The sequence below is a fragment of the Euleptes europaea genome, chromosome 4, assembly GCF_029931775.1.
Source record: "Euleptes europaea isolate rEulEur1 chromosome 4, rEulEur1.hap1, whole genome shotgun sequence".
NCBI classification, from domain to species: Eukaryota; Metazoa; Chordata; class Lepidosauria; order Squamata; family Sphaerodactylidae; genus Euleptes; species Euleptes europaea.
The window spans coordinates 111,039,318-111,051,455 of NC_079315.1; the positions used below are offsets into that span (position 1 = coordinate 111,039,318).

The 12,138-nt window shown below is 43.5% G+C and overlaps 1 protein-coding gene across 1 annotated transcript in view; it reads right to left on the reverse strand.

Moving 5' to 3' along the window:
* The window catches only part of DCC (DCC netrin 1 receptor), a 591,765-nt gene that overhangs the window by 30,758 nt on the left and 548,869 nt on the right, over window positions 1-12,138 (reverse strand). The window contains exons 25-26 of the mRNA XM_056849071.1: window positions 10,520-10,636; window positions 2,371-2,526 (exon numbers count right to left, since the gene is read on the reverse strand). Coding sequence (XP_056705049.1) covers window positions 2,371-2,526; window positions 10,520-10,636 — 273 coding nt within the window. The remainder of the gene's footprint in view (window positions 1-2,370; window positions 2,527-10,519; window positions 10,637-12,138) is intronic.

Here is a 12,138-nt window from a genome sequence, read left to right on the forward strand (position 1 = left end):
AACACCCTTGACACTTATTTACAGTTTACTGGAACTTGCCATTCAGAATATATTCATTTTTTAGACCTAATTTGTTTTGTAACTTCAGAACAGACTTTGGCTATTAAGCCATACAAAAAAACCTATGTCCCGTGATACAGGACTACATTTTTCCTCATACCACCCCGCTCACTTAAGATGGAATCTCCCCTATAGTCAGTTATTACGACTCAAAAGAAACTCTACTTACCAAGAGGACTATAATGAATCAGCAACTTACACATACCCTGACAGTTAGAGGGTATCCTATAGAAGTTCTACAAACAGCACTTTCTAGGGCAGACAGGTTACAACGTTCTGACCTATTACAAAATAAAACACCTCCTAACAGAACAAACGTGTTCTGTTCCCTTACATACAGCAAACACTCTCATGCAATACAAATAATCATACTACGACATTGGCCCATTATTTCCAGCATTCCAGGATGTTCAGTTCAACCTACCTTCGGCTTACGCCGTACAGCATCCTTACGAGATCAGTTAGTACACTCAGACGGGGTTGCTCCTTCTCCACCACCACCAGTCATCGGACATTTTCGATGTGGATTGTGTTCAGTATGTGCACTGAGTCTACCAGTAAAAGAGTTTCATTCTCCTTCTTCCAACTTTAGATTCAGATTGCAACATTTTTCAAATTGTGCCACTAGTAAGGTGGTTTACGCAATTACCTGCGCATGCGCGAAACTTTACGTAGGCAGCACAATGCGCCCTATACAACTCTGGATTGGCAAATATTGCTCACAAATCAGGGCCCAAGTGCAAGACGTGCCCCTATTCTCCCACTTTCTCGGAAAAAAGCATAATGAAAATGATCTAAGGTTCTTTGTGGTTTGGGTATACAAAGGACACCAATACAATTCTAATAACATACAGAAATTGTTGTTGCAGCAGGAAATTAAATATATGCACCTTTTCAAAACAGCACCATCAGGACTAAATACAGACTTTGATTTATCTTGTTACTTATAAGACTTCATTAGTTTACTTAGCCTTTTAAAATAGGACACGGTACCTTTAAGGCAACATACACTATGCATTTAGAACTAGTAAAACAAGTTAAAAGATAACACCTGTGAATAGAAACTTTACTCAGAAAAGCGTAAGCTACCACTACACAGGCAAACTTCAACCACCAGACTACAATGTAGCATTAAGAAAACAACAAGGTAATACTACTTATTTTAATTACTTACCACTGTGTGTTTGGCAATAGAAATTTTACTAATGGTAATTTTAAAACATTGGGCGCTCAGGCTGAAAAAGCCATCATTGGTGAAAGCGTCTATTACCTGGAAGACGTTTCCATTCTACTGTAAATGCCAGCTTGGTCTCCTTTTGAAACACCTGCAGCACATAGCCAGTGAATATAAAAGTCTGATTTCCCACTTGGACTCTTGGAAAATCTGTAGGAATTCTTTCTACTTTCGGGACCAGCTCTTACAAAGACTAAAATTGTACTGGAAAGTCTTTAAGACTCAAAGAGAAACATTTTGATTTGTTGTATATATTGTTCTTTGACTTGTCTTTTGATATTTTTGTATAATGTTCTCTTGTTTGACTGTCGCTCACCTATAGATATTGCTTGCACTACGTTTTTTATTGACTATCTCCTTTTGAATATATGTATAGAACTGAGCCTTGTGTGGATTCTTTTTGCATAGCCTATTAGCATCACACTGTGAATTGTTTTGATAAACCTCCAGGAGGTGGCTGGAAATGTCTTGCTATTACAGCTGATATCCAGGCGACAGAGATCAGTTCACCTGAAGAAAATGGCCACTCTGGCAATTGGACTCTATGGCATTGAAGTCCCTCCCCTCTCCAAACCCCACCCTCCTCGAGTCCACCCCCAAAATCTCCAGGTATTTCCCAACCTGGAGCTGACAATCGTAGCGAGGAAGGTTGAATTTTTAGTACTTCCTCATCTTTTTCAATCGCTCCTCAGAGGAACATGAGGCAAAGTTCCTTTTGTGAGTTTTCCTCAAAGCACATATGATAGGAAGGGAAGTGGAATGGTGAAGACAGCTGAATTCTGAACAAACTTTGAATTGTTTCATTGTAACAACAACAGCAACAACAACCATAATAAAGAATTCTGAACAACTTTGTGGAAATAAGCTCTCCGTGACGTTCCACGGTCTCCACTTTGAAGCACATCAAGATGAAACTTCCTTCCCTCCTCCTGGTCAATTTAAATTAGGTGCATAACGAGAAGTTTCCTGTAAAACTCCCTGTCCCTAGGACAGAGCCTTGTGGTGTCTGTTTGCATCGTGCCTCTTATTTATTTCAACATGCCAGGCAAAAAAAAAAGACAAAGCCTTGTACTTACTTCTTCCCGTTCCAAAAGTCCGATCGACCGATAGCGTCGGGAACGGCACAGGTCGGAGAGTGAACTGGGGATGTGGGTAGCCGCACGTGGGAGATGGCAGGATTCCTGGGTACTGAGCACTTTCTAGTGTCGGGACTGGGATGGCACTCACTACAGCTGAGGAAAAAAATAAAACACTGGCGTGTCATGGATCATGGCAGAAAACATATGAGGAAACTCAAGTTGGGAACCACTAGTGTTCTAGCAGAATTGATTAATGGAAAGACCTACATAACATATTAGAGATACCCTTCTGCGGCGTTAAAAATTTGAACTTGCTTTTGAGGTAGGTGAGGCTGAGAGAGGTCTAAGGACATGCTTCAGAAGAATCCTGGAGGCACCATGTGTGTGTATGCAGGGAGCACTCATTCAGAAACAACCGTCTTCATCTCAAGGCGACACTTGGCTAGTACCCCCCTAGTACCCCACAACATTTTGTGATTGTCCTCAAGTCCCCACAACACCATTTTGTAGTTAGCTGTGTCCACCCTGGCAGCCATTTTATGATGATGCCCACTCCCTGTTCTTTGAATTCCCCAAACGCCTCAAAGATCAACATGCTCTTTAGCCAAAAAGAACAGTCGTCCTCTTGGCTTTTAAATCACCGGAATTTTTTTTTAAACACAGCACAAACAATTACTGAAGAAACTTCAACAACACGCAATGAGAGAAGCAATGAGATGCATGGGGCCACCCCTCATAAGGGAAAAGGAACATTCCAAGCATGTCCGTATTTGTGAAACAGCCAAGGCGATGTAATAGATTCACGGAGAGGGGAGATGACAGGTACTGAAAACATTGGGGGTGTCGTGCGTCTATTTTGGAATGGGGGGCTGCGATTGGGTAGAACATCTCTTAATCGGGCAGACTCCGGCTGCCATGGCTGGCTTGAGGGAGATAAAAGCCGAACACTTCAATCAAGTGAAACCGCCACCGCTTAAGGGAAAGAGACACATGATGAATTAAATCACAAATGAAGTTGATGCTATTTATTATAAAAGCTGATCAATTAGTGCTTGTTTCAAGTTCTGAAACGGCCTCCAAATTAAGAGTGAAGCATGATTTAATGGCAAGGAGTAATTGGAAGATGCCCCAATGCTGTCAAAGCAATTGGTTATTGGAAGGGAGGCGAAGTCAGAAGCATGGAATTAATTTCCTTTGCTTTTTCAAGAAAAGGGATCTATCATGGTTCATTTCTTCTCCTGATTTTGCTTATATTGGTCTGTCAAAAATTAGAGTGACACCTATTTAAGGCACACCTCAGCTACCAAATAGGAAAGGACGGGCCATGTGGAACTCATCTTGATCATATACGAAGCAATCCTGTGCACAGTTACTCCAGTCTAAGCTTATCAAAATCAGTAATTTCAGACAAGAAGAAGAAGAAGAAGAAGAAGAAGAGGAGGAGGAGGAGGAGGAGGAGGAGGGAGGAGGAGTTGGTTGAAAGGACCAGACAGTAGGTGATATGAAAGATCTTTAACTAATTTCACAGGGTAGTCATGTTGGTCTGCAGTAGGACAGCTAGATTCAAGTCCAGTAGCACCTTAGAGACAAACACATATTTTGGGTATAAGCTTTCAAGATTCAAAGTTCCCTTCATCATGTATCAGTCAGGAAGAGAGACTCTCAAAAGCTTATTGCCCAAAAATCTTGCTGGTCTCGAAGAAGAAAAATAATAATAATAAGAGCTGGCTTTTATACCCCACTTTTCTCTACCTTTAAGGAGTCTCAAGGCAGCTTACAATTATCTTCCTTCCCTCCCACCCCAACAGGCTACTTGTGAGGTAGGTGAGGCTGAGAGAGTTCTGAGAGAACTGTGACTAGGCCAAGGTCACCCAGCAGGCTGCACATGGAGGAGTGAGGAATCTAATCTGAATCTCCAGATTAGAGTTCGCTGCTCATGTTGAGGAATGGGATTGGGGAATCAAACTTGGTTCTCCAGATTAGAATCTGCTGCTCGTAACCACTACACCCCGCTAGTTCTCAACTTTGCATAAGACTGCAGTGTCAATTCCTTGAATAGGCATTAGAAGAAAGAAGTTTATTTCGCATACATTGTGCTTAAGAGTTTCAGGTTCTCCATAATCTAGCCCTTATTAACACTAGGCCCAATGGCAATGGTATACCCCCCAGAGGGCAAAGTGGGGTGGTTTCCCCAAGACCTGCAGCTTTTCCTTTCCTTTTCTTTTTTGTGCCATCAAGTCACAACTGACTTGTGCCGACCCCATAGGGTTTTCAAGGCAAAGACTCTAATCTGGAGAACCAGGTTTGATTCCCCACTCCTCCACATGAGCGGCGGACTCTAATCTGGTGAACCGGGTTGGTTTCCCCACTCCTACACATGAAGCCAGCTGGGTTACCTCGGGCCAGTCACAGTTCTCTCAGAACTCTCTCAGCCTCACCTACCTCACATGGTGTCTGTTGAGGGGAGGGGAAAGGAAGGAGATTGTAAGCTGGTTTGATTCTCCATAAAAGGTAGATACAGGGCGAAAACGCATGGTTGCTTTAGCCTCCTTTATTCCCTGTTTCAGCCAGGATTCTGCCAGGATCTAATGCACATTCGGAAAATCCTGACTGAAACAGGGAACAAAGCAACCATGCGTTTTCCCCCAAAGTTGGCATATAAAAACCAACTCTTCTTCTTTTTCTTCTTCTTTATTGCAATATTCACTTTATTGCAGTGGTCTGGAACCGAACCTGCAATATCTCCGAGGTATGCCTGTACTTGGTAGAATGCTTCAAAGACCTCAAGTGTACTCCTTGCTAGATATCCATATCCACCCATGCTACCAGACACTCTGCAATCCCCCACCCATGCTATCAGACACCCTGCAAACCCCAGTAACATCAATGGTGGAAACCCCTAGACAGATGACATCCTTGGGCAGCAGCGTGCTCACTTGTTAGTATGACTTATCTCCGCCCCCAACTTTTCCCCAGGAGATGAGATTCTACTCAGGGTCAGGTTCTCCAGCGATGCACCAGGATGGGCAGAGCTGCAGGCAGTAGCTGGAGATCTCCTGCTATTATAACTGATCTCCAGCAGATAGAGATCAGTTCACCTGGACAAAATGGCCTCTTTGGCAATTGGACTCTATGGCATTGGAAGTCCCTCCCCTCCCCAAACCCCGCTCTCCTCAGGTTCTGGTGGCGAAGAGGGACCCTACTCTGTTGCCTAGCTGCTCAGTCCTAATTACTTTGTGGGAAACTCCCCTACAGTTTTAGCAGCTGAGGTCTTGGACCTAACTCAGTCTTCTGCTACCTTGGCCTGATGGCGAGCTCTGAGGTCTTGCCCTTTTGTTTCTCTGCTCCTGTGGTGGCTGGAGTGGGGCTGGAAGACTTTTTGGTGGTGGAAAAGGCAATTATTGATGAAAAAGGGCAAAAGCTCCCTTTTCTCGGGATAAGTCAACGAAAGGCCTCCTTTATACATGCATTGTTCTGGATATAAAAGCCATCAAATACAATAGAGTCAGTGTATTCTGGACTTGATCCAGTACTTACTGATAAAGAGTTTATTTGATCTGTTACCCCTGTACACATGTCTAAACGTGTATTAAAAGCCACAGGGTAGTTCTGCACATTGTTCAGTTTTGAGAGATCATTGTGCTATTGTACTAATTCACCTTCTGATGCTATTGCACACACTGCAAAATCAAAGGGGGAATGATTACAATAGCGCAACGGCAGCACAACAGCCAACAATGTGTGGATCCAGCCATTGTATCATCTTGCTCAACTATTCTGCTGGATAATAACTGAAAGAAATGCAAAACCTGTTCTTCCCACCAATATTTCTGCCTTCCCTGGTGCTTATTCACAGAGGAAGGCACACGGATCCAAATGGGCATTGCACATTTCGCGTACATTATTATCCATGATTGGCTTAACTGTGCATTACGTCCTCAGTTCAAAAGATCCCTGTGTGGATCTGAATCGATGTTGTGAAACACACGCATGACATCCACCATTGGCTTAATGGTGCATCTGGACTTTAATGTTCTCCAAACCCGCTGCCAGTGAGAGACACTTATCTGCAACAGTGAATCTGCATTTTTCACACGGGGTGGGGGTGGGTGGGAAATCACAGCCATCCGCGCCATCCCTAGACACCAACTGCTAGCCTGTGAATAAGTTACCGAGCATGGCTTTCTCTGTCCTTATTGCCACTTGTGCTTTCAAAGGGGAAGAAAAAAAAGACCTGCTGCTCGAATCAAAGACAAATTATCTCTAGCTTTCTTAAAGGTAACCTGTTTTAAAAGGAAAGCACAAAGAGGCACAGATAAAAATCTGCCAGCCTTTGAAACTGGGGAACAGGAACACAGCAGAGGATTGAACAAGATTAAACACCATTTTGGAATGGGAGGGAACAGAAAAATCATCTTATGGCTGTTTGTCACGTGCCCCTTTGGTGGACAAATGGATAAGCCTGCATCCCTGTAGAATCCAAGTCTTCTAACATGACAGACTCAGTGGTCAACCAATTGATTGGTACCAGAGGAAGTTAATGTAGATTCTGTTTCATATTGTCCAACTATAAGAGGACTGGTTTTTTGTTACAAAGCAGTTATAGCCCAGATAAACAAATTACATCTGTGGGATGATTTCTGAGAGTCAGAATTCTTTACAAGGGTTATGATGTATCATCGCGTTAACACCTTTTGGCCCTATTAAGATTTCCCCCAGCTGAATCCCAAACAAGAAGCAAACATCCACAAAGATGCAATCCAATCAGCCAGCATGGTGTAGTGGCTAAGAGCTGTGGTTTGGAGTGGTGGACTCTGATCTGGAGAACCGGGTTTGATTCCCCACTCCTCCACATGAGCGGTGGAGGCTAATCTGCTGAACTGGATTTGTTTCCCCACTCCTACACATGAAGCCAGCTGGGTGACCTTGGGCAAGTTACAGCTCTGTTAGAGCTCTCTCAGCCCCACCTACCTCACAGGGTGTCTGTTGTGGGGAGGGGAAGGGAAGGGGATTGTAAGCCGGTTTGAGTTTCCCTTAAGTGGTAGAGAAAGTCCGCATATAAAAACCAACTCTTCTTCTTCTTCTTATACAGAACTAGATTAAAGTCCAGTAGCACCTTAGAGACCAACAAGATTTTCAGGTAGGGTTGCCAGGTTGGTGGTTTTCAGCACAGGAAACAGGGGTCCAAATAAGCACATGGTACGGGGTACAAAGTAGAAAAAATCTAATATATAACTACAACATGAGAGACAAAAATACAGTGGTGCACAGCAACAGACAGATACAGGTGTACTATCCTATTAAATATATACATATATACATAGTATGTATGATGTAGACTATGCAAGGCAGAGAATATTTTTTTAAATGTAGCCATTTGGCATAACGTATAGTTTTTAGAAAAACAGGCCATAACCTCCTGACTTTGAGGGTAAACAAGTATAGCCCTTGATGGAATGGAACATCTTTCCTTTTGCATTTCTTGTTTTCTTCCCCTTACCTCATCCGTGCTGCCTATGGACATTTGCTGTATGTTCTGGAACACCTTCAGCTTCACTTCTGAGAAACCAACATCTACGCTATAGAACTGACCCTGCCTCACCCCACCATTTGACAAAGAGAGAAGGCAGCTTCACAGATCCAGAGAAATAGGTGACAATCTGTGGGTCTCCTTTTATCCTGCTGAGGAAAAGGCCACTATGCAGGCCATGTGGTGAGCAGGCTGCGCTACTCTGTGCAGCAGAGAAGAAAGATTGAATATGGGGCTGAAGAAAGGATTGTGAAATGGCCTTCCCCCATCTTCTTCTTTTATACTATACCAATATTTGGACACCTTACAGGAACTGCTTGTATTAACTAATTGGAAGAAAAAAATATTCTCTGCCTTGCATAGTCTACATCATACATGCTATGTATATATGTATATATTTAATAGGATAGTACACCTGTATCTGTCTGTTGCTGTGCACTATTGTATTTTTGTCTCTCATGTTGTAGTTATATATTAGATTTTTTCTACTTTGTACCCGTTTCCTGTGCTGATTTCCAAACCAATACGGTATAGGCACAGAGGTGCCCTTGTTTTTGATTTACTAGGTTGGTGGTTTTGGCAGGCAATTGCCCGCCAATCCTTCGGGCTTCTCCAGAGCGGGGATCGCAGACGCGACTGACCGCGACGCAACCACGTCAGTTCCGGGAGTAAACCCAGAAGTGACGTGATCATGTCATGCGCAGCCATGGGCATGTGCAATCGCCCCAGCCCAGCCCTCAAAAACCTCCTGCCAATGGAGAGAGGGGGACCTGGAAACCCTTTTTTTCTGGGTATAAGTTTTCAAGAGTCAAAGCTCCCTTCGTCAGATACAAATAGGGAGGTCCTGGAGTTCTTATATCCCAGTCAGAAGGTGGGAAGGGTATTGCAAAGAAAGGAGTCAGGATGCAAAGGCTCAATGCAGAATGTGACCAGCTTGATTAGAGAAGGGAAAAATGCTTAGGGGCAGAAAATGAGCATCTGTAGGGAGATAAGAATCGTACATCCCTACTCAGCCATGGGAGGAAGGCAATGTTTTCATACCCAGCGCTTCAATTGAATTTTTCATGAAGACGTGGCTACAATACAAATTCAAACCCGCTTTGCTTAGGCTTTCTGTGTTCTATCCAGCAGTAAAAAGCATTCACCTCTGGCACACACAGCGCTCCAATAGCGCCAAGATACTTTGCTCATACCATCTGTGCTGAGGCTCTCAAGGAAGGAAAATGAAGAGAAAAGGTTTTTTGCAAAGTGTTCTTCAACCGGGAAGACAATTTTCAGGAATCACATTGCAGGGCAAGATGGATAGCACTACATTAAGCTTGAAGGAGAAGACTATGGTAATTATCTTTACCCTGTCCACTGTTTCCTAATTATGAATGACTGCTCGAAATTTTCCTGTTATGATAGTGTCCAAGTAGCAGCTTCCCAGTTCGATGTAGCATTTCAAAGTTCCCTGCCTTTTCCAAAGACCAGGAGATTCTAAGAAGAGCTGCTGCTGCTGTTTTATATATGCTGACTTTTTCTGCCACTTACGGAAGAATCAAACCGGCTTACAATCACCTTCTCCTACCCACAACAGACACCCTGTGAGGTAGGTGGGGGCTGAGAGAGCTCTAAGAGCTGTGAGGATACAATGAAAATAGGGAGAGCAAGGCTGTCACTTAGTTTTGGGGTTTCCACTGAGGAGAAAAGCAGGGTATAAGGCCTTAAAAAAACATAAAGTTCTATTTTTTTACACCTTTTTAACACTAATTGTCAGTATTTGACATTTATATATAGCACACTATTTTGTGACTATACTGAGGCTATCATACTTTGGTCACATCATGGGAAGACAAGAGTCACTGGAAAAGACAATCATGCTAGGAAAAGTTGACGGCAGCAGGAAAAGAGGAAGACCCAACATGGGATGAATTGGTTCAATAAAGGAAGCCAAGGCCTTCAGTTTGTAAGACCTGAGCAAGGCTGTTAACGATAGGACATTTTGGAGGCCATGAATTGATAGGGTCAGCATAAGTTGGAAGTGACTTGACAACACTTCACACACACACAATGGGAGAATGGAGCACAAGAAGGCACAGATGGTTTGTGCTAAAGAGAACTTTAGTTTTGGATTTTGTCTTTCCAAAGCAAAAATATGGCCGAGTCTTCCTCATACACAATGATGGGTTAATGCAGATATGTTGACGGGACAGTAATAGGTATCAGGGAATTGAACACAGAACATGCATACACACCATGTTTGCCATTTATGTGCAACAGAAACACACAAAAAGTTGAAAACACACTCATTTTAATAGGAAAAAAATTACTGCAAGGAAAGAGAAATCGGTGCAGGTTTGCTTCTCTCAAGAGAGAAACAAAATTGGGCAAGGGTTTCTGAACTAAACTAGCAAGCTTGTGAAATCTGGTCCCATCCCTAATCTACGCGCAGTAACCAGCAGCCATCAAAAGCCATTAACACTCCTTGGAGAAACATATTCCCCCTGTTATGCCAAATGGCTACCTTTTCACCTGATGCTACATAACATGCTTATATTTTCCCATAATACAATACAGTAAAAACTCCCATGGCAGAAGCAGAATGAGATCTGGCCTGTTCAGGGCACAGCTTACAAGGATTGCTGGGCTGCGAGTCCATGGGAATCATGAGCTTGGCACGGGTTGCTCTGCGGGCTGCAAGCGAGCGCTCCAAAGTGGACATGCTGCTCCCCACCTCTTCCGTATCTGGAGCTGGCAGAAAAGAACACAGTTAGTAACGCAGGTGCTATACAGAGCTCTAGTATGCCTAGAGGCCTGCCAGGAATCTACATAAAAAGGCTGGGATTCCAGGTTGTGTAGCAGGAACGACGGTGCGGATTAGGGTTGTGATTTCCGGGTTGGGAAATACCTGGATACTTTGGGGCTGGAGCATGAGGAGGGTGGGGTTTGGGGAGGGGACTTCAATGGTGCATAATTAGGGTTGCCAAGCTCCAGGTACTATGAGCTAAAGTATGAATTGTATAGAAATAAGAAATAAGGAGAGCCTTGTAAAATGGAACTGAAGAAAGACGCCGAAACGGAGTAACTCAAGAAAACCGTCTTCAGGATTCTTCTGTGTATTCTCCTGGAAAGTTCACCCATATGAACTGTTGGGACTGTAAACTCCATTGAGTCATTGAATTTGGGAACTCATCCTGAAACACATACTGATGTGCAATTGTTTTTGTGTTATATTTTATGACCAGATTCTCTCATATGATGTTGTAATGCTGTATGTGGTTTTTTTTTTGTAATATTATATAGTGATTAAGGTATCACTGCCTATCTGGGTTGGATTTGTGTTCAACCTCCAGGTGCTAGCTGGAGATCTCCTGCTATTACAACTGATCTCCAGCTGATAGAGATCAGTTCCCCTGGAGAAAATGGCTGCTTTGGCAATTGGACTCTATGGCCTTGAAGTCCCTCTTCTCCCCAAACCCCATCCTCTTCAGGCTCTGCCCCAAAAACCTCCTGCCGGTGGCGAAGAGGGACCTTGCAACCCTAAGCATAATGCCCTAGAGTTCACCTTCCAAAGCAGCTATTTTCTCCAGGCGAACTGATCTCTGTTGTCTGGAAATCAGTTGTAATAGCGGGAGATCTCCAGCCAGCCATCCACTAACAGACAGAGGCTATGTGCCTGAATCTGGGACATATGCCCCATGATTGCTTCATCGTCACAAGATTGCCTTTATTGAAGAAGTTTGAATGAAGAAGTTTGACTTCGTCTTGAGTGGTAGAGTTTGGACTTTCTTACATATGTATTGAATTTTGTAATTAGTTATTACATATTGTACAACTGTGAATATATTTAGATTCATGTTAAGAATCAGAGAAATATAGAGAATTGTATTCAAGCTGCATATTTTTGCATTTTTGGGCCATAAGCGCTGTTGTGTTTGATTTACCATCTGGAGAATGGCTACCCTACTGCTGTTAGATCTGGGCATTCAGTCTTTGGAAGCAGGAGCCTGTGCTGCTGCATTTCGGATCTGGTTGAAGTAGGGGTGACAGCTCCAGGTTAGGAAATACCTGGAGATTTTGGGGGTGGAGTCTGAGGAGGGTGGGGTTTGGAGAGGGGAGGGACTTCAATGCCATAGAATCCAATGGCCAAAGCAGCCATTTTCTCCAGGGGGACTGATGTCTATTGCCTGGATATCAGTTGTAATAGCAGGAGATCTCCAGCCACCACCGGGAGGTTGGCAATCCTATTGGAG